Raw genomic sequence first — 21903 nt, 5'->3', positions numbered from 1 at the left:
GATAATTTCTTATTGTTTTCATCAGCATCTAAATTCAGCCTATTTCCATGTCTGTATCTTCCTGTCTGGGAAAGCATGTTTTTTTTCTTAATCTCCAATCCTGGAGTGAGTCCAACATTGAACGTTCCAGTGCAACAAAAATTCAATTTTATGCTAAATACATTTTATTAAAGATATTTTTAAATAAATTAATATGGCAAATGTGTTGTGTTTCCAGACTTCAAATATTTTACTAATAGAAGTGACCTTTTAGATGTGAGTGCCTCTTAACTTGCCTCTACATTTGTGCTCCTTTCATTAATATTGCTGAATGTCCTAGTTTTTCTTCTTTGCCACCCATGGGCAAAATCATGCAGTGACTACTGCACAGTTTGCGATGATTTCCGAGGGAATATTTACTGTAGAGTATAATTAAAGCTGGACATTTCATTCTGAAACCAAAATGTCAAGGAAATATTGAACTTAGTGTTTTTTTCAGACTTCAAATACAGGACCTCGTGAAATGTTTCCTGTCAAGTGACTGATAAATAACAAAGCTGTGAAAACATTAAGACCGTATTTGTAAGGGCTTACCATTTTGAAACTGAACCTAATACAAAGTTAAATGTTAAATGTTTTTTTTTTTTAAATAAGATTTGGAGCAAATGTTGTGAAAATAGTATAGGATAAAGATTCTGGCTTATGGAAAATGCTCCCCCCCAAAAAAAACCCCATCAATTTCATCCCAAATTTGATCTGAACAGTATCTAATTTGAGGTGTATGACTGTCAGTAAATGTGTGTTCAGTCATAACAGCTGTCAGTATGAAAGCTTTTGAAGTTTTCCTTCTTAAATGTGTGGGGATATTCCTGCCAGCATCAGTTCATTGCTTCTTCAGGTCAGGTGGAAATGAAAATACTTTTTCATTGCCTGACTTCAAAAATGAAACGTCTGCCTTCTCAGGTCTGTCATCTGGGCGGTATCAAGCACCTGGTCGACCTTTTGGACCATAAAATCCTTGAGGTGCAGAAGAATGCCTGTGGAGCACTGCGGAATCTCGTTTATGGAAAAGCCACCGATGACAACAAAATAGCTGTGAGGAATGCTGGTGGGGTCCCTGCGTTACTGCGGCTGCTGAGAAAGACGGTAGATGCCGAAGTGAGAGAACTTGTCACAGGTATGCCTCCATTATTGCTTCCATCTCCCTGGGGTATTGATTAAAGCTTGGAATCCAGGCTGCCTGTTTGTTTCGTGGATTGGATTGTTTATTCATAATTACGTTTCTGCATGTTTTTAAGATCCATTATTGCATTTCGTGCCATTTTGTAAACATTGAAAAACATTTTAGTGTTTTGGAAACAACTGCACCCAACATAGCCTGGGGGAAAAAATACACACAGGCCAGTTAATAATTTACCCGCCCCATATCCTGAGTGAGACTGTCATGCTGACTGGCTTCACAGCTGGACAGGCCCTTTCAGCTTGTTGCTGTGGGTCCTTCGAGCAAAACCGTGTATCGGGGTCAGCCACTGAGCCAGAAGCAGTCCAGTTAAGGCAGGTTTGCACTCCACTTGCTTCAGCCTTAAGCTTGGGTCTAAGCCAGAGGTCACGTCGCTTCAGAATCTGATCAGAATTGGGCCACATAGGCATTTGCAGTGTCCGTCCATTCTGAGGTATTGTATGCAGAAACTTTGCTGAGTTATTGGAAAAGGGCAAGCAGGCATATTTGAGTTTTCCTGCATTTTTTCTCATGGGCTTGAATGCTGGACAGAGTATGCACAGAATGATGTGTTGCATAATTTCAATGGTGAACTGCAGTTGCAGAGTGTGTTACATGTTAGGGGAACCCACTTTATCTACCGCAGTGCAATGTAGCACCCACCTGGGTGACACAAACCGTAATCTGCAGCCATAATGCACCAGCAGCCTCACTATTATGCAGATCCAACAAGTACAAAACTAAGAAATTGCTTTGAAAATTGAATTAAGGGTGTGCTTTAGGAAAGCCAGAAAGTATAGTTTAGCCAGGATACCATGCTAACTTTTACGAATTGCTGTTACATCTCCAATGCCCAAACAGAAAGGACCTTAGATACTCTAAATAACTCTACTGAAGTCAGTGCCTCTTACAGCACAATGTTCCTGTTCGCTATTCAACGGTATTGGTTTGGATATTCTGAGCCAGCAGGAAGAGCGCCACCTTCTGGTCTACCCGCACCTTTTACAGTAACTGCCTGGCTGTCCTTGTAGGTCTTGTAGGTCTCCACTCCTGTCTCTGTTGATATCACGTTATCATTAATAAAACAAAGACATCAACCTACAGAGCTCAGATCTTTAAAACTGTTTCAGTCTTTTGCTTTCTGCTCTTGTGTTCTGTAGGTTTTTTTGGGGGGTAAAAATATTCCATTACATTGCTAGCCGAATTTTTAATTGTTAAGAATAATGGTACCCCCCAAGTGTTTGAGAATTGTGGTGCTAGGTTAGGTCAATATTGGTGATCTGAAAAATCAGTTAAACCGTCTTGTGCAACTGTAGTTTGTCAGGCTATAGTTGGGAGAATTCCCCAAGATTCTGGCTAGACCCTTTATTTAAACTCCTGACTAAGATCACTCCATTTGTAAGAGCTGTACTTTCAGGACGGCTGGTATTACATGTAATGATATTTGGTGAAAGCTATACGTTCATGTTGTTCTTTCTGGCATGTAATGGATTTTAACAGGAGACATAGATGCAGGCAGACAACCAAATCCAGTTTTTATTAAATTTAGTTGCACATGTTGAAAGTCAGTGGAAGAGAATGAAATGTTCCCAGGTGAATTTGTCTCCTGAGCATGCTCTCTTCTGAAGCATGCTTCAATCAACACAACAGGATGTAATAATGAAAATGAGCTGCCCTGTGGTGACTTTGGAATCAAGAACATTTATTCCTGTCCTATTAGTTGTCATTTACTGGGGGGAAATGACTAAATGCAGAGCAGTCATTCCATAGAAATGCAAAGAGGACACTTTAAGAAACAATGCCAATTTATCATTGATAGTTTCGTAAATTGCTAGCACACAAGTATTTATTTTTCCCTCTCAATATTTTAACAGCATAATAGACTTTAAAAAACCCCTTTATGTTAGGCAGTTAGTCAAGGACATTAACGCAATGTCATATCTGAATAGTCAATTACAATAAAAATTACCCAGATGAGAAAGTTAATCCCATTATATTTGTTCAGAGTTTTAAAGTAGTGAAGTTCTATATAGGAGATGTAAATAAACTACCATCATTTAATCTAAACACAAGCTCTTAATCAATGAGTCAAAAGCTTGTATTTTGAAAAACATATGCTATTTAGTATGTGTGCTCTTATGTTCATTCGAGTCTCCAGAAGAAAATAATCAAAACAGTGACACAGGTCTACATTCTGGTGGTAGGATGATGGTGTTTTTTTTGTAGTGGTTATCTGGTCTCCATGTGGAAAGTTCTCTAAAGGAGTGGGAACAATTGCACCCAGGAAACGAACTCAGTTGATGTATAACAAATTATCATAATGTCCCACACAAGCTTGGAGCATCAATACTCTTCCTTTTGCTCAGTACTCTTCCTTTTTATTTTTTTCCCTTTAGAAACCACTAAAGGTGGAAACAAGCAGGTGAAGGATGGGCAGATGGTGGTTAGAGGGGTCATGGAAGATCACTGCATGATAAGTGTAGGCATTGTACATTTAGGAGGTTGGGAAGGTCAAGCATCTGTTTTCATCCAGCAACAAACCTCCTGCCAGGCTAACACCTGATCCAAACAGTTCTCCATGATTAGTGTCTGTTCACCGTTGTCAAGTTCTGGAACTTTCCGCTAATAGGTATTTTGGATTTACTCTATTTAAATTTTTCAATAACAGATCATTCCCCGGACCAGTGCAGTGCATATTCTTGTCTTTTAAAGTCTGTAAAGTAATATGCTGCCAGAGGAAACTATTTGGCTTTTGCATACGGTGAACTAATGTAATTGTTCATTAAACAAAATTTTATTAAGATGCTGTTACACACATTAAATTGCCTCTTTATGGACGGTCTTTATCGTGAAGGATATGCAAAACTACCACAAATCTCTGCCTGAATATGAATTTTCCATGCCTAGACAAACTTCAACACCTAACCCTAAAGGCAAGGACCGCAAGAAAAGATCTCTGAGTATCAGCCACACCCCTTGGATTATCACATGTGCCTGAGCAAGTTTACAGCCTGGAGTTGTGCAGACATGGACTTTTCTCTGCCAAGAGTACATAATATTGGCATAACCTCTCCTTGACTGATTCTTTAAAAGCCTGTAACACTACTATCCATTTGATATGACATAAAACTGCATATCCATTTAAAGTTTAGTCTCTGAATGAGTAAGAGTTTGAGCACTTGAATATCAAGAATAATTACCAGGGATGAAAGCTCATAAATGATTCATAAACCAAGGGCAGGAGAAAAACCAATAGCTGCTTATGATCTTTGTTGGGTTGGGTACATGGTTATGTTTGTTTTTGTCTCTAGCAGCCAATATAAAAGCGATTAGAGACTAAAATTATTTTAATGTATGATGGAAAACAGTGCCTCACGGCTCAGAAGAATGGACCAAGCAAGTGTTCAGGCTTGTATTGAGTTGGTGGATAAGCTACAACCAATCCTCTCGGGTTAATTTGGATTCTAGCAAAATGTTTGAAAGCATATCTTTTCTTATTTTTTAGCTTTGGAGCAAAGTCTTCTTTTTTTCTCTGAATATTCCATTGGGAACTGTATTATAAATGCTGGACCTCGAAGATGTGCTTGAACATCAGTTTTATAAATAAAGCCCTGCCTTAGGAGTAAAAATGCATTCTTATGTGAAGTTTTGAGTGGTGTAAATAAGGTTCTATGTATTAAAAAAAAACATGGACTGAGGATAATGCTGAAATTCTAATGTGCTCAATGTATATATGGAAAATGGTCTGATTCATAGGATGAAATATGTAAAGCATTTGCTAAACGCCGTATGTGGTAGATCATCTTTAAATAAGAGTAATTGATTTTCCAAAATATTATAATTTCTCATTCTTAAGTTCCCAATTTATAACAAGAAGAGACACTCATGTTCTATTTTCCGTTTACATTTCTCTTGGTAGGGAATTATGAATGTTTCTTTTTAGATAAAATGCAGAGTATGGCTCTCTTTTGGGTATTCAAACATAGCTTGGGAAACATTTTGACAATTAGAAAATGTGTTCTTTTTCATCTTAATCCAAATGTTTTTAAATGATTTGTGGTGAGCACACATGTTTTCTTGTTTTATAGTTAATGCTATGTAGAGGCTGAGATAAGTAAATCTGGCTCTTGGTCAATTATAGAACAGGAAGCTGGTCTATAACAGTGCAAATAAGAATGTAGAGGAGTGATTGATCAGAATCCTGTCCTCCTCCTCAGATGATTTAAAATTTTGCTCAGGACTGTTATCACATAGATAATCAGGATATCAGTAATATATATTATATTATAATAGCAATTAATCCTGGAAACGTTCATCACCTCTGAAACACATCAGCCATTGGCTGCAGAGACAGACATTACTAAACAGTGATGGAGGAGTTTATAAACTGGAATTAGCTGTGATTTGTAATCCACACAGGTCTCAGACTGAGTAATGGGCAGTATTGGCTTGTATTCTTTACTGGAGCAGACAGTAACTGAGTAAGAAGCCCTTGGAAGGTTTCATTATGTATTGAAAGGATCCTTTCAACCAGTTCAGTGATTTTGCATCTGCTATCACTCCACCTTATTATTCTCGAAGCACAAATCAGAGCCATATTCAGCATACAGCTTCTTTAAATTGAGTTGCTTTAATAAAATGTTGTATCTAATGTAACAGTTTCTGTAACATTCAGGTAACTCTGAAGTATTTCTACAGTATGAATCTTCTGGCTATAGTCTTAGCAGATCTAGTATTATTTTTCCCCTTTCACACTTCACATTAGGTGGGTGGGGGGGATTGCCTGCCAATCCTACTTCAAATGCAGAGTTTCGGGTGTGCCGAAGACCGAACTCAAGCAGGCAGGATCTTGGAGCTTTGTGTATAGACAAGCCGGCTACTTTGGTTTGCCCTGCAATTTCAGAATGCCGACAGAAGAGCTCAAATGCCCAATTAGAACACAGACAAAGCAGTCAGTGATAAAATTCAATCCCACAGGTACCACATACGTCTCAAACCATCTGTGGTTAGCCAGCTTTGTGCCAATACAAGAATCCTTGTTTACTGTAGGTCTTCTCTTTCAATTCAGACTGTCTTTTACCCAGTCATTTTGCCTTCCATTTTGTTTGGCTTGGTTTTAATTTATTCCACAGATTTTAGTTTTGTACATTTTTCTGTAATGCCAATTGGTTATAATGTCATCTCATTATGTTCATGCTCATTATGTCCTTCCCATCACTGCTCTCAAAAGGTGTTTACTTTTTTTTGCCTCAGATACTAACCATTGATGTTGTAGCAGAATGGGGGACTGTTTTTTTAAAGCATAATTGTATTCTAATGAATCTGCAGCACAACACTGCAATATTAATTAAAGCACAATAGCAAGTGAAAGACTTGGAGTACAATTTATTTTTTCCCTATTTCCTTCACTTAAAGCCGCATTGAGAGACATTAATAGCAGTATCAACTGAGGCCGATTTACCCACTGATGTTGAATGAATCAAATTTATCAAGCTCGAGATAAGCAGTATGCGTGGAAATTCAAGCAACAGAAAACTGAACAGCTGTCCTACAGTATTATTTCTGGAATTTGTTAAGTTGGTTCGGGCTTGTGATAAAGTTTTAGTGTGATATTTGTGGAAAAACAATGCTAACCTAGCACCTAAATTAAAATAAATATTCATATTAAGACTTTGATTTATGTAAATGTATTTACAAGGCTACAAAAACATGATATCAGGGGACTGGTATGCAGGTTATCACTGCATATCTTGACAAGAAGATATACTGTATTAAAGTTAACAATACTGTATTTAAAATAAACTGATTTTGACTTGGAAGAAAGCTAGAAGCCATAGATTTATTTTTCAAGCAACAATATTGGGTGTTGTTCATATGTTGTGCAAGGCAAAGTATAGATATCTGAATTTTGGGTATTTTATTTTCTTTGTTTTGTTTTGCATTCTTTGCATACAGCTATTGAAAGCCTGTAAATTAAAGCAGTATCCATCCTTAGTCTGTTGCCTTGATATTACTTTCTGTTGTACTTGCTATTTATTTGATGTATATTTTTACATAATATGCAATAAACATGTGAGTACAGCATCTTTAATGGCAAAATCACAGTTGATTTTTGCAAAAAGCACTCTCATTTCTAACATAAGAGTATAACACATTTAAAAATACCTAATGTAAGTGTTCATCAGTTCGCTTAATGTAAAAGTACATGGCCAGAATGTAATGGAAAGAGAAGTGACAGGAGGTGGGTGTGAAAATAGAAAAGCACTGAAGAGAAACCCTTGGATTGCAAAGAGCCCCTGGCTTAATAACCATCCTATTCTAAGATGTCAATTATAATTAATAAAGTGCTGAAAAATAAGTGGAGCTGGCAATGTGTTCTCATTCTCTTTAATACTCACCTGAAAAGTAGAAAGGGCATTCTTCTTAAGTATAAGGCTGTTTACATATCTTGATTTGCTGCTTTTTGAGAATTTACTTTGCAGCCTACCTACTTGCAAGAAAAATCAAATAAAAAAAATAAATTTACATACTTTATAATCTAGAACAGATGTTGAATTAACTGCTAACTCTAAAGGAAGACATAATTGGAATATTTTATACGTTTGGCCTGATCTGAGTTTTTAAAATGTTTTTTTGTTTTCCTTATACTGCTGATATTTTCTTAACATAGGTCGCTAATTTCCATCTTTGTGTGTATTCATTTTAAAAGGCAGCATTTTCTTTTTGTCTGGAGTTTTCAGATTTACTCATACTGAGAAATATCACCTGTACACGACGGCTGATGAAAACCACGGCATGCATCACCTGTGTAATATTCCCCCTCTTGTTTTTTTTTTTTGTCTCTCCAGGGGTGCTGTGGAACTTATCGTCTTGCGATGCAGTAAAAATGACAATCATACGGGATGCCTTAAGCACACTGACAAACACTGTGATAGTCCCACATTCTGGCTGGAACAGTTCGTCCTTTGATGATGATCGCAAACTGAAATTTCACTCTTCCCTTGTACTTCGAAACACCACAGGTTGTCTGAGGTAAATTCAAATCCTGGTCAAAGCTTTCCAACAGAACGAAAATCTTTACTTAAGTGACATCTAGTGGATAGACTGAAAACTGTGGCTTAGACTTTTTCTACTAAGTGGCATGTTCTCACACAGGAACAAGTAAAGGACAATTCCACACTCAAAAAATAGAAAGAAGAAACAATATGTCAGCTATAGAGCTTTCTTTAGGTGTGACACCTGAAGTATTCAAAGTGTTCTTTTGCAACTGACCTAGTTCCCCCCTTGAATATTCTCACATATTAAGAATTTTAATTGCACGTGATAAAAAAGATGACTGCATTTTATTATTTCTACTTCTCTTTCGGCTTTGTGCACTTAAAAGCAAAGATAAGGTTGTTTTTCAGAAATTGTTTCAACAGAAACTGAAGGTCATTAGTCTGAAATGTGGGGGGCTTAGTGAGGTGAAGTAAGTTTTATTATGTAAGAACATCTATAGCTTGCCTTATTATTTTTTTAATTCATATACCACTGGCTTAGTCACTCATGACATGAGACAGGAAGTTTTTCCAATGCGGTGTGGCAGTGCCTGGTACGCAGTGTCCGGAGAGCTGGAGGGTTTCCAGGATGTGACTGCTGTGCTTTATGGCGTTCATGGTGTGGTCCTGCAGTTGCCTCCCCCCAGGTCTCAACTCCCACAGACTCCTGCTCGTACTGCCTCACACCTTTACGTTATCAACAACACACCCCTCCATGTTCACACTGAACGGATGGTTCTTTAGCTGTTTCTGTTCGCCGTGTTCTGCGAGCTTTGGTTTGTGAAAGGCTCGGGCTTTTGTGAAGAGAATAGATGTTTCAGTTTCAGCGGGCATGTTTTTTCTGCTTGAATTGCTGCTTGAATTGACTTTTTTTTTTTGGTCAGTGATGTGGCAGGCTTCTGGGAAGCAATTAGGAATATCACAAACCTTGTAACTCTTTCCATGCAATTGTAGTTTAACTCATTTCCATCCCTAATTATTAGTGAATTAGTGAAATCTGTGTACTGGAGCTCAGGATTAAGAGGGTTTCTTTTCTATTTTTCTTGGTCAGCCCTGTTACTGATACTGAATGCCCTTTGATTTCAACAGAAAATATTTTTATTATTTCAACTTACTTCAAGGTGACTTAAAAATCTTATGAGGATCAAATGAGTTTCATAGTATATAGGACTCTGGCTTCCTAATTAGTCCAAGGTAGTTTGATCTGGCTAGAACAAGTTCTTTCTTGAACTTTCTTTCCTTTCTCTGAGTGGGTGTCTTAAATTATCAGGAGCTAGCTTCAACAGAACCAGCAGTGGCTTTTACATATTATAGTCCATGCTGCTTTTCTTCTCAAATAAGCAAATAAGACTTTGCAAATTAAACTGTTGGTTACTGCTTTGGAGATTTGCAGCTACACACACGATTAGTCTCTCATTTCCCCCACCAAAGCTTTCCTAATGATGTCGTTCAGTCTCTGTGGGGTTTTTAATAAATAATTGATGCCATCGCACAATCAAGCCCTCTGAAAAAAAAAGGAAGAAACTGTCTCCTGGGTAGCACGTCTTATTTGGAGACAGGCTGCTAGGACGAGATTGCTGCTGCTGGGTATCTGTGTGTTCTGCATCATTTAACGAGACGTCTTTCTGGCCATGTAGGAATCTCAGCTCGGCCGGGGATGAGGCGCGAAAACAGATGCGGACGTGCGAGGGGCTGGTGGATTCTCTGCTGTATGTCATCAAGGCCTGTGTCAGCACATCTGACTTTGACAGCAAGGTCTGCAGCTTTCATCCAGATTGAGCTTCATGGGCGTCTCTGCACCACACGTCTCTAGTGTCTTTCTGCAGTACTTGAAAATAAAGCTGCCTCAGTACACTGCTCTATACGTTATTGTCTTTAAAGTTAACAAATGCATCGTGGTTATATATTAAATAAACCATTCTTCCTCTGTCCCAGTGTGATGGAAAACTCGCATTTCTGATATAGCATTTGTTCTAGTCAGCTTGTCTGTTGTACATTAGGGACCTGGTGTCTTTTTTTTCCCAGATAGGTCTTAGGATTCCTGCACATACAGTACAGTATATGTGCATGAGGAATTGAGAATTCTCCTCAATTTGCATTTTCCTCAGTGTTGCTAAACTTACTTTCTAGGAAATCCATTCTTGTTTAATATGCGCAGAGTGTTATTTTTTTAAATCAATTTTTTTTTGTTAAGCCGTCTAGAGTGTGAACGCCAGTATAAAGACATCACACGGCTCCTAATTAAACCATTTGTTTTAATCCTGACATTTATTAAAAGCTTAAAAACATTAATTAGTTATCACAGTGTGCTCTCTCTGCTAGTTGAGTGTTTTTCAAGTATGTTTTTTTAAAGTTGTAAAATATTTAAATACTGTACATGCTGTTTTTTTTAATTAATAAGGTTTTCTTTTGCTTTTAAGATTGTGGAGAACTGTATTTGCACATTAAGGAACTTGTCATACCGTCTGGAACTGGAGATGCCTCAGACTCGTCTGCTGGGAACCAATGAGCTCGATGGTTTGCTGGGGAACGAATCTCCAAGCAAAGATGTAGATTCTAGTTGCTGGGGGAAGAAAAAGAAGAAGAAAAAGAAATTGGCACAAGACGACCAGGTTAGGCTCCCTGTACCGCCTTTAAATAATAAAGGATATGAAAGACAAAATGGAGTTCTGAGAAATGTTGGACAGTTCAAAAGCTCTTAAACTATACAAGTGTTTATATTTCCATGTATACATATTTCAATATCTCTTCTCAGTGGGATGGAGTTGGCCCAATTCCTGGATTCTCTAAGCCTCCCAAAGGTGTTGAAATGTTGTGGCATCCGACTGTAGTGAAACCTTATCTAACCCTCCTTGCGGAAAGTTCCAACCCAGCTACATTAGAAGGATCAGCAGGGTCTCTTCAGAATCTTTCAGCAGGCAACTGGAAGGTAGGTTGTCTCAGTTTCATTTCAATATTAAGACCAACTGTGCATGGTTGACCGTTTTGTTTTTTGTCAGGTTAAGTTTGATGCCAGTTCTATCGTGCTGTACAGCAACACACTGGCCAGATGCGTAGTTTATAGTCAAGACTTTGCAGTTATGAACTTCCATTTATTGCATTATGCACAAAACCGATGGTACATCATACTTATATCATACATATCGTCTGCTGTACTGTGTATGTCCTGAGTAATCACCACGAATAAGAATTCCAGTGTGCAGGTACATAAGGCAATAAACTCCTCTACGCCTCTCTATTTTGTTAAGAAATGTGAAACTGTGGCTGCTTTTCCTTTGCAGATTACTTCTTTACTGTAGTTGACTCTTCTAACACTCAGCCATTGCTTACATTTCGGCAGTTAGACTCATTGCGATGTGTGTCTTTCAGGGCAACTAACCTGTTTGTCAGTTGAGGTTTTGATTGTTTAGAAACCCAGACTCCACAAGCAGGATTTAACTGTGTGATGTTATTGTCTTACTCATGGCAGGTGGCCAGATTAAAAATGTGATGGTATGTGTTTGTTAAAGCATGAAAATAGCCATCTTGCTTTGCTTCCCTTTTGGTTTAGTTTGCAGCCTATATCCGGGCAGCTGTCCGAAAGGAAAAGGGTCTCCCCATCCTTGTGGAGCTGCTGAGGATGGATAATGACCGGGTGGTGTGTTCTGTAGCAACGGCCTTAAGAAACATGGCCCTGGACGTGCGAAACAAGGAACTCATAGGTATGGAGTTTTATACTGTACCTATACTCTGTTCTCTAGAGGATGTATTTTTAACCTTTGAAACTTTGAAGACTTTAAATCTCTTACTTTGGGCAGTTGAGAAGAAAATTGACAGTTTGCATGAAATCAGACAATCTCTCTGTTGGCAGTGGTGAGGAATTTTTACAATCACAAAATTAGACTAGATTATTTTTGTATTTTTTGTGTGTGAATGGATTTTTGTTTCTTATTTGTACCACAGTTAGAGATACTAATCACTACAGTCTGACTTCTTTAGGGTAGTCCTCTAGAATAAGAAATCTGTAGAGGTTCTAATGATGGTTCCTTACTTATCATAGCATATCATAACACTTCAGTAAATATGACATGTTTACACCAGCCCATAAACACAAACAAAAGTCTGACTTTCTCTTTAGAGCTCTCAATGTACATGTAACGGCACAATGGCCAAAAAAATATGTAAAACTGGACCCTATGCAGTAGCAGGTTTAATATCATACACGGGGTTTGAGAGAGAGTCAGGTGCACTTAGCCAAACCGTAGAGTCCGGAATCGTAGTCAAAGGGAAGCACAGGTCAGGAAGCCAGAGATTCAAGAGTCGGACATCAATCAAGGAGACACGAGGACGTTAACTAGGAGCTCCATTGGGATACCCAATACTGAGCACCGTGGTGGTGATAAAGTGCCCTTAAGTATTCTGAGAACCAGGTGTGATGGTGTGATTCGATAATTAGCTTCTATGCCGGGGTTTGCAGGAATTGGAAGGGGCTTGTTTCTGATTATGGAGGGCCATGACAATACATATTGCAAGTCACAGATCTGCAGTATAAAGCGAATAGCAGCTTTACTCCCCAAATTCAACAGCTCATAAGCTTGAATAGTCGCTCATGAGTTTGTTTTCTCTTTCTCAAAATACATTTCATTTTCAGCTATTTAAAACACCTGTGGCAGCCAAAGCTCCACTAATAATTAAAGTCACACAGAGACTTGGTCTTAGCACCTTAATAAAGGCTTAGGCACACATTACATTGCGAACTTGTGTGCCTTATAAAATGAGATGGATATTTTAGGATTCCCATAGCATCCTGCTAATTGTAGTTCTGATCCCTGTTGTTCTCCTGGGAAAGGTTGCGAAGGTTACCTAGGTTTCCCAGTTTTTCACCCATCTCCCATCATTGTTTCTGAATTACAGATTCTGAAGTCAATAAAATATATGTCCCTAAGGCCTTGTGCCCCGTCCTACCTAAAACAGAATGAGTTGGGAGGGTTACTGTGTGAAATCTCCTCACCTTGCTTTCTGATTTCTATAGGCAAGTATGCCATGAGAGACCTGGTCAACCGTCTTCCAGGCGGCAATACGACATTACTGTCTGATGACACTGTGGCAGCTATCTGCTGCACCCTGCATGAGGTCACCAGTAAAAACATGGAGAATGCCAAGGCCTTGGCAGACACTGGGGGCATCGAAAAGCTGGTGAATATCACTAAAGGAAGAGGAGAAAGGTGTGTGTCACTCTCTGGACCGCTTAATTTCAGTTTGATGTATTGTTGAGATGTTCATCTCTAATGAATGAAATCCAATATTGTTTTGTAATCATCTTATAATTTTGAACTCTTGTACATTAAGCAACAGCCAACATGGCCTAAAAAAATCTAGTTTGTATTTAGTTAAAGTATGCTATAGCACAACCCACAGGTTTAGTTGATGGGAGTTTTTTTGTTTAAATATCACAGAAGAAAGCTTCTGACAAAAGCACAAAAAGCTTTTAAAAAAAAGAAATGTATTTTTGACAAAAAACGAACTGGAAAAAAAGCATTTGAACGTTGGGGAAAAAAAACAAATCAAAGCCTCTTTTTATTTCTTCTAAGGTATTCGATGAAAGTTGTGAAGGCTGCAGCTCAGGTGTTGAACACACTGTGGCAATACAGAGACCTGCGCAGCATCTATAAAAAGGTAACGGGGGCATCTGCACAGGCACAGTCCAGCTTGGTTCCTTGTGGGATGTGAACCATTCTTTACCAATTTGTTTGTATTTCTGGATTCCAGGATGGCTGGAACCAGACCCACTTCATTACTCCGGTGTCCACTTTAGAGCGAGACAGGTACAAGTCACATCCTACTTTACCAACCAGCAACCTGCAGATGTCGCCAGTCATCCAGTCAGGTGAGGGAAAAAACCAGATATCCCTACAAAGTGGAGCCTCCGGGCTACGAAGCCGGGCTGACCTGGAGAACGCAGCGTCTGTAAGACAGGCCAAGGAATCCACTCACTAGGTCTCTCTGAGGGCAGGTTGAAAGGCTGGGCCGACTGGCAGGAAATGCCATGAGTCGGGCAGGCAGACAGGAGGCAGAGCAGGGAATGAGCGCCACAGCCGGGCAGCACAGAACAGGGAAGCTGCACAGTCACGCAGATCAGGTTGGTTGCTATGGACGCCATCCACAGTCGGGTAGTGATAAGGAGACGAGGAGGGGGGATCCAGCAGGCCCAAAGGTTCCGTCTCTAAATTGGGATTGAGACAGATTCAGGTACAGGACAAAATACAGGATGTTTAACTCGTAGGGTGTTTCATGCGAGGGGAACTTGCAAACATGAGTATGATTCGATGACTGAGCTTCTTGCTGTGGACAGGGCAGGCCTTAAGTAACCAGTGATGTTGGGGCAATTACCCATTAACTGGGGACAGGTGGCAATAACAGCCAACATGATCGTGTTCTCACGGCACCAGCAGGTGTTTGAGTCCATGTGCAAAAGCAACCAGTTACCGTGGAGACCGGTGGGCTGCGAGCTCTGGTTTGCCTGGATGTAACATTGTGAAGAGTTTTGTTTTAGTTCCTACTGGATAAAACAAGATGGTTCTGACAAGATGCAGAATTTAACAGTATATGGTCACTCTTTAATCTTACCTTTTTTCCCATTTGTTGTTTATTTTGCAGCTGGTAGTGCAACATCATCGCCTGCTTTGTTAGGAATAAAAGAGCAACGTTCTGATTATCAGAGGACACAGCCATCTATGCAATTTTACAACTACCAAGGAGACAACAATGTTCATAAAAGTCAGTACACAGGTAAAGAAAAGTGATACTGTACAATGCAGGACCTTTTTTTTTAATGTTCTCCTGAATGGCAAATTTTTAACTCCAAACTGTCAAACAATGAAAAACAAGAAGCTTGGTCTTTCAATTTAAAGATCTGCTAATTGTGCCAGAGAAACATACACAATGCACATTTTTCAAACAATTATAAAATGTACACTTCATATTTCAGATTTTGCGCAGATCACACATTTGTATCAATGTTACCTGTTTAGCACCATGTCAGGTTTCATAAATCTTCCTTGAATATCACCACTACTGTAAAACTTTGACCGTTTTCCTAATCATCAAAAGAACTTCACATTCCTTTTTTGCTTTAAAGTGCCGTTTGTTTTTATATCCGTCTGTTGCCCTGTACTACATTAAGAGCAGCTGGGCACAACTACAAAGCTCGTTGTGTTTATGCCTCTGAGGTAGAGAAGGCGTTGTTTGGTAGACACACTATTGCCAGATGGACTTTGTTCATAGCACTGCTTAAGACAGGCATGTCTGAGATGCTAGTGTAAACATTGCAGTTTGTGAAGGGTGAACTGGTGCATTTTCCTTGCAACTGCTCTGTCTCCATTCTAAATGTACAACTGCGGTTGAAACCTCAGAGATTATTTCAATCATTTTTTAAAGATTATCTACAAAATATTCTAATTCCAAAGTAACCTGTGCCACTTTTTTAAAAACACTACTAAAATAAAGTGAAAACATACAGATTGAGCTCCAGTGAGCTCTAATTCTACTCATAGAATTGCTCTAATCTGCTGCAGTCCCAGATTATCTTTATCTACTTTAAATTTTAAATAAAGGCTGTGCAGACTGCAAGAAAATAGCACTTGAATTCTTCCTTAGGATAAGTTGTTTTTTAAAAATTTATAGACTACAGAGTTTTAATGTCAGCCTTTCCACTTTGTTTACACATCAATAGAGTTTAACAATGTATGTATAATGTAATTTAATTGAAGAAACTTGACTTTTTTCTTCTCCACAGGGTCTGGGAAGCCATCTCCATTTTATATAGGTTCGTATTCTTCGCCACCGAGGGAGGAATCAAGGAGAACACAGGTGAGAATCTTCCCATAAGAGAAAAGAAGAAAAAAAATTAAAAAGTCTTGGAATAAAATCAAGAGAAAATGTTATATCATCTGTGAACACAGCTGGGATTTGTTTTTCTCTCCTCTACACAAATAAGAAAAGACTGTAAGATATTTGTGCTTTGAAAAATGGTGGACTGCAGGCATCTACCTTTATATTTTCTAAAGTAACTGCCTCAGCAGGCACATAGTCTAATATTTCTGACACCTTTCAATACTTATGGATTTGTCAATGTAGGATCATTTGGGAAAGCAGTGGTTATCTGGTATCATTTAGTACAGACAGATTTTTGGTCAATGTGTTTAGTCCAGTTATTTTTATGTTATAAATGTACCATATTTCAAACAAATGAGGCCAGCTGTGCCCTTTTTCTTTTTTCCATTAGCTCAGCATTATGCTGTGATGAGTTTCATTGGATGAAACGGGTCTGGGTTAGGCTGTGATACCAGAGCACAGTCATTAATCAGCCTTCCTCACGTGCAATGCGGTTGTGAGATGAGCTACAAATCAGAAACTGGGGAGAGAAACAGAACAGCGTCACATTAATACGTCAAAAACAAAATCTAAATCCTTGGCTTCAACATTCTGTAAATAAATCTTGAAAGAATAACACCCTATCTGGGACAGTCCTTTTGTCATTTGGCTTTCTACTGGTGTTCACATGGCCTCAGTACTGCTGTTTAACACCACTATTTACTGTTTTTGAGTATAATATATATAATTATATATAACATGATATAGGAGTTATTTCAGATTTACATTTATTTTCATTGAATAAGCATACCTTAGTTCTGAAATTAATATAATAATGAATAATGTAGCAGATTCTTACAATTTATAATTGTAACAATAGTAACGGTGCTGCAGGGGTTAGCATTGCTGCCTCACAGCACTGGAGCCCTGGGTTCAGTTCCAGATCTGGGGATCTGTGTGGAGTTTCTATGTTCTCATGGGTTTCCTCCCACAGTCCAGAGACATACTGATAACTTAATTGGCTTCTGGGAAACTTGGCCCTGTTATGAGTGTCTGTGTGTGGGTGTGCCCTGTGATGGATTGGCATCCAGTCCAAGGTGTATTCCGCCTTCCACATTTTGCTTGCTGGGATAGGCTCTGGCCCTCTCACGGCTCTCCCTGCATTGGATAAAACGGTTAGAAAATGGAGAAAATACAGATGGTTAGAAAATACATGATAAAGAAGCATTTTTTATAATAAATGTTACAAGATAAACTTTATTTGAGCTGCCTACCTTTCCTATTGTATGTGCAGCATCAAACCAGCTTTCTGAAAGTCCAGTTTACCTTCCATTTTGAACATGGAAGTCTAATGTGTTCTTACATTTTACTCCTTCAATTTCACCTCCAGCATCAACAGCTGTATTATAGCCAAGAGGACCCCAGCAGGAGAAACTATGACACCTACAAAGTTTACCTGCAATCTCCACACAGCTACGAAGACCCCTACTTTGATGAACAACTTCACTATCCCTCTGCTACAGAGTATACTTCCCAACCGCACGGACTCAAAACAACGACAAACTACGTGGACTTTTATTCCACTGCACGGCGGCCTTCTTACAGAGCGGAACAGTACCCTGGATCACCAGACTCTTGGGTATAGAGGGATTTTTTTTAAAAAAAGAGGCTAATTTGATTAATTGTTTTCTTTGTTCGTTTTTTAAGTGAGCTGAATGTGTCTGATGGGAAAGAGAATGTGAACCAAAGAAAGGGATCAAGGAGGTGTTAAAATGAGAGAACCATGAATTTGGTTTGACGGGGGCGTAAGGAGATGATGTCGGAGTCTGCTTTGCTCTGTCCAGATGTCAGAACTTTTTATTTGTAGCTCTTGTAGATCGGTGAAGGTGTGGGTCACATGATGAAAGGCTTGCGGTAGAGAAACAGCTGAGGAAAGTGTACGTAGGCCAGAATTAATCAAGATTTCATATCTATGAAGAGAATTTAATGATGTACAGAGGAATCAAATTGTATTCCTTTTTTGTTTTATTGCTGTACTTAAAACTGAGATTGTGTATGCCATCAAGTCTTGTACATTTTCTTCATTTCTTGTAAATACAAAACAGAAAATAAGCCAACTTGTTCTAAGATCAGCAGCTCTGGTAAAGACATGTGCCATGTGAAAATTATATATATTTAAAAAAAGAAAATCTGGCATCATTACACAAGCATTCAAATGCTAATAAACTACTTTTTTGTTTTTAAATGGATTGTGTAATTGAAAACATAGATATATTATCTTTATTTTTCCATTTCCTGTCCTGTTTCTTTCATGGGATAGTTCACTGCCATTTTCTATGCACATGAAACAGAAATAAATGTGAACGTTTTGTCCATGGAAACTAGTTACTTCTTGTTTTCTCTTCTGAATCTTCTTTCCAGATTGTAAAAGTTATTGGGGTTTAGGGAAAAACAAAATCTCAAATTATGTTTCATATGTAAAGTCTATTTCATGAAACAAGATTTCAACATCAATAAGCTCGAAACCCCTAGAAGAGCACAACTGACTAAATTACCTCAATTTAAACCTTCCTTTTATTTTCTTTTTATTACATTCTCATACCTCTATCCATGTAAATAGTATTAGCATAGCATGAGGGCTCCGTTGTACCCAAGGAGACAGGATCACTCAAGAAGGGGGTAATAACCATGGACTGGAAAATTGCTAATGCAATGTTTGCCTATAGGAAGGCTGACTTTTCTTACATGTAAGGTTATGGAAACAATTATCAGGACTGAATTAAAGGATCACCTATATAGAAATAGCATCATAGAGGATAGTGGGTGTCATGCCCAGGCAAGCAGGAGCTCACAGTCCTTGAGTAACATTTGCTCGAGTAAACACATTCATCTTGGGCGTCTCGGAACACGCTCAGGCCCTTTATCCATTCGTCCCTCATTTTTCCAATAATCCCATCCATCCTCCAATCAATCCCCTGATTAACCTCCCTTTATGACTCCTCAACAGCAGCTGGAACTGTGACATCTGAGCTACTCCGGTGTAGTGCGAGTCCAGCGATACGCATCGGCCAGAAACCAGAAAGCCAAAACCTGAAACTCCAGACCTGGAACCCGACATCCTCCAGGAGCACTGAAGCCAGTCCAGCACTGCTCCAGCGGCGTCTCATTTCCCTACCCACTCTGCTGGTGGAAATTAACACACTCCATACAACCTGATCCCGTCCACCATTTTGCCACTACATCTCCGGCGAACTCCGATCCAGCATCGTCCACCAGCCACCGAAAAAACGCCAAGCCTTCCGCTGGACAACCTTTGCTGTTGGTTTCAACTAGCCACAGTGTAACATGAACTAAGAAAAGGCAGGACTTGCCAAACCACCTTGCTGAGTTCTTTGAACAAGCAACAGCAGTATCGGATACACATAGAGCATTTAATGTGGTGTATTTAAGGTTTCAGAAAGTTCCTACTTTCCATTAATTTTACATTAATTCATAAATTGCAGTCACAGGCATTCAGGGACAACTAAGTGTTTGGATAGAGAATTGGTTACTAAATAGAAAACAGTACACATAAGAAGAATACACAGATCAGGATGATGTAATTAGTGGAGTACCACAAGGACCTGTACAAGGACCACTGATGTTCCCAGTTTACATCCATGATCTAGATTCTGCTACATTACTTACATCTACTGCTCAATGTAATAAAGGCAAACAAAATGTTAGGATGTATAGCTAACGTATAATTTAAATCAAGGGATCTTGTGTTAAAATTGTATAATGCACTAGTAGGGCCTAATTTAGATAGTATATAGTATTGTGGTTTCTATATAGAAAAGATATTGCTGCTCTGGATTCTGTCACATTGTAGGACATGTCCTACACTGACAGGCAGATGGAACTGAACCTTTTTAGTCTTGAATACAGATGATTACGAGGGGACTTGACACAAGTAGTCAAAGTCCTCAAAAATATTTACGGTGAACCTAAATGTCTTCTACAGAATGAATTGCAAAACACAGACATACTGTAAATGCATAAGTAGACACTATTTCCCCAAGCCGGGAAAATATGCTCTACGATACTGCGGAACACCAGAACTTGCACATTTGGAACTAAGCATTTAGAGCTGTAGAGCTTTTTCTCAGGTGCACTTTTTTGTTGGTCAAGAACATGACGAAGGATGATTCAGCTGACCATATCACAATTCGGAAACGCAATGTGCTCTTTAGAGCACTGAAATAACAAGCATACATTGCCAGGTGTGGTGAGAAGTGCGCTGTATTCTGACCATGGTATCCTGCTCCTCGGAATTCTCGGTGGAAGACTGTTGATTACAATGGCTGCTTGAGCCCTGGATTAAATATTTGCTTCCAATTAAACTGCAGTTGCTCGTCTTTTTTCTGCAGTTGCCCTTCAAATTAATGCCTGGATATCATGGTTCAATACTGACATCACCTTATACACTGTTGCTCATGAAGCATTAGCTAGCCGAGATGTCTTGTTCCTGCCAAATGCGTCGCAACAATTACCCCTGTTCAAACTCTCCTGTGAAGACTGGGGTATCCACTTGCAATCATGCTAGCCAAAATATGCAAATAGGCCTGTCCAGCATTCTGATACATAACCCACAGCATAGCAGATATCGTTTGCTTGCAAATGAGCAAGCAAATATTGCACTGTGGCTTTTATTTGTAGCCTCAAAGTTAAATGTTAATCTTTTGCAACCAGAATATTTACAATCTGCAATTTTGTGCAAATATGCATTAATATCACCCAATCTTTTAGAGCCCATTGCCCACAGTCCTCACAAAAAGGTGACTAACAATGGATGGGTGTAAAATGTTTGCAAAATTAAAGCTTACTAATAGTCTTTGCTAATTATCTAAACAATATGAATTTATATTTGCTGTGTGTTTGCCCCCCTGGGGATGAATAAAGTTGAATGCATTGAATGGGGAACATACACTAACTTCCATTTAGTTCAATGAATTAATTGAAGATCATAAGATTTCAGGTACCAGCTTTCATGCGGGTATATGCACACATTCCCTGCAAAGCTACTGACATCTGTGGCGTTATACACCTTGTTTAATCTGTGTATTATCTAGTTTGAGGGCATATTAGGGTGGAGCTGAGTAAAAGTAAGTTTACACTCTTGAAAGCACGAGTTTAAAACAGGCCTAACGTGTTACACCCTGTTCAGCATCTCGGGAAATGTTTATGAGAGGCGACTTGGTTGTTACTCTCCGTTTGGTATTTGTTTTTGGATTTATGCCATTTATTAAAGTTTTCAATACAGACTGAAATTGAGAAATCTTATCTCTGCATGCTCAAACAAACAGAGAAATGCGCAAGGGACATAAAATTCAAAACATTAGTAAATATTTTTCCCAGATGACCCATGCACGGTGTGTAAAATAATGTTACAGTTTCATGTGTTTTGAAAAATAGACAACATATTATATTTTCTCTTTAGAGAAAAACGTGGTTATTCTCACGGTATATAATATCTACTGCTAAATCGTCCTTCTGTTTTTAATTTACTAATATAGTTAAACGTACACAACACTGTTAAAATAAATAAACGTCTGATTTTTCTTAACGTTTTCATATTAATTAAAATTACAGGGTTACCTTTACAGGCAAGGCAGTATCCTGCAGGTCATTGAGGTGTTTGAGAAAAAAACCCGCAATCTGTGAGCAATCATAACTTGATTTGTCTAATTGTTTATCGTTTGTTTTAGGTGGCTCGGATGATATAGACATCGCCGCTCAGCATGAACATGAACTCTTGTATGTTTGTATGTTGTCTTG

The 21903-nt window shown here is 38.8% G+C and overlaps 1 protein-coding gene across 10 annotated transcripts in view; it reads left to right on the top strand.

Moving 5' to 3' along the window:
• The window catches only part of pkp4 (plakophilin 4), an 84592-nt gene extending 66125 nt beyond the window's left edge, over positions 1-18467 (top strand). For all 10 annotated transcript variants that reach the window (XM_088605517.1, XM_088605514.1, XM_088605513.1 and 7 more), the window contains 12 exons: positions 943-1156; positions 8047-8230; positions 9873-9990; positions 10656-10847; positions 10991-11164; positions 11786-11936; positions 13247-13439; positions 13806-13890; positions 13984-14101; positions 14872-15003; positions 16010-16083; positions 17477-18467. In XM_088605517.1, the coding sequence (XP_088461643.1) occupies positions 943-1156; positions 8047-8230; positions 9873-9990; positions 10656-10847; positions 10991-11164; positions 11786-11936; positions 13247-13439; positions 13806-13890; positions 13984-14101; positions 14872-15003; positions 16010-16083; positions 17477-17731 (1890 nt within the window). In that variant the 3' untranslated portion in view covers positions 17732-18467. The remainder of the gene's footprint in view (positions 1-942; positions 1157-8046; positions 8231-9872; positions 9991-10655; positions 10848-10990; positions 11165-11785; positions 11937-13246; positions 13440-13805; positions 13891-13983; positions 14102-14871; positions 15004-16009; positions 16084-17476) is intronic.
• Positions 18468-21903: the final 3436 nt, after the last annotated feature.

This window comes from Lepisosteus platostomus, chromosome 14, assembly GCF_059453375.1.
Source record: "Lepisosteus platostomus isolate fLepPlt1 chromosome 14, fLepPlt1.hap1, whole genome shotgun sequence".
NCBI lineage: Eukaryota > Metazoa > Chordata > Actinopteri > Semionotiformes > Lepisosteidae > Lepisosteus > Lepisosteus platostomus.
This window is presented reverse-complemented; position numbering and strand designations above follow the sequence as displayed.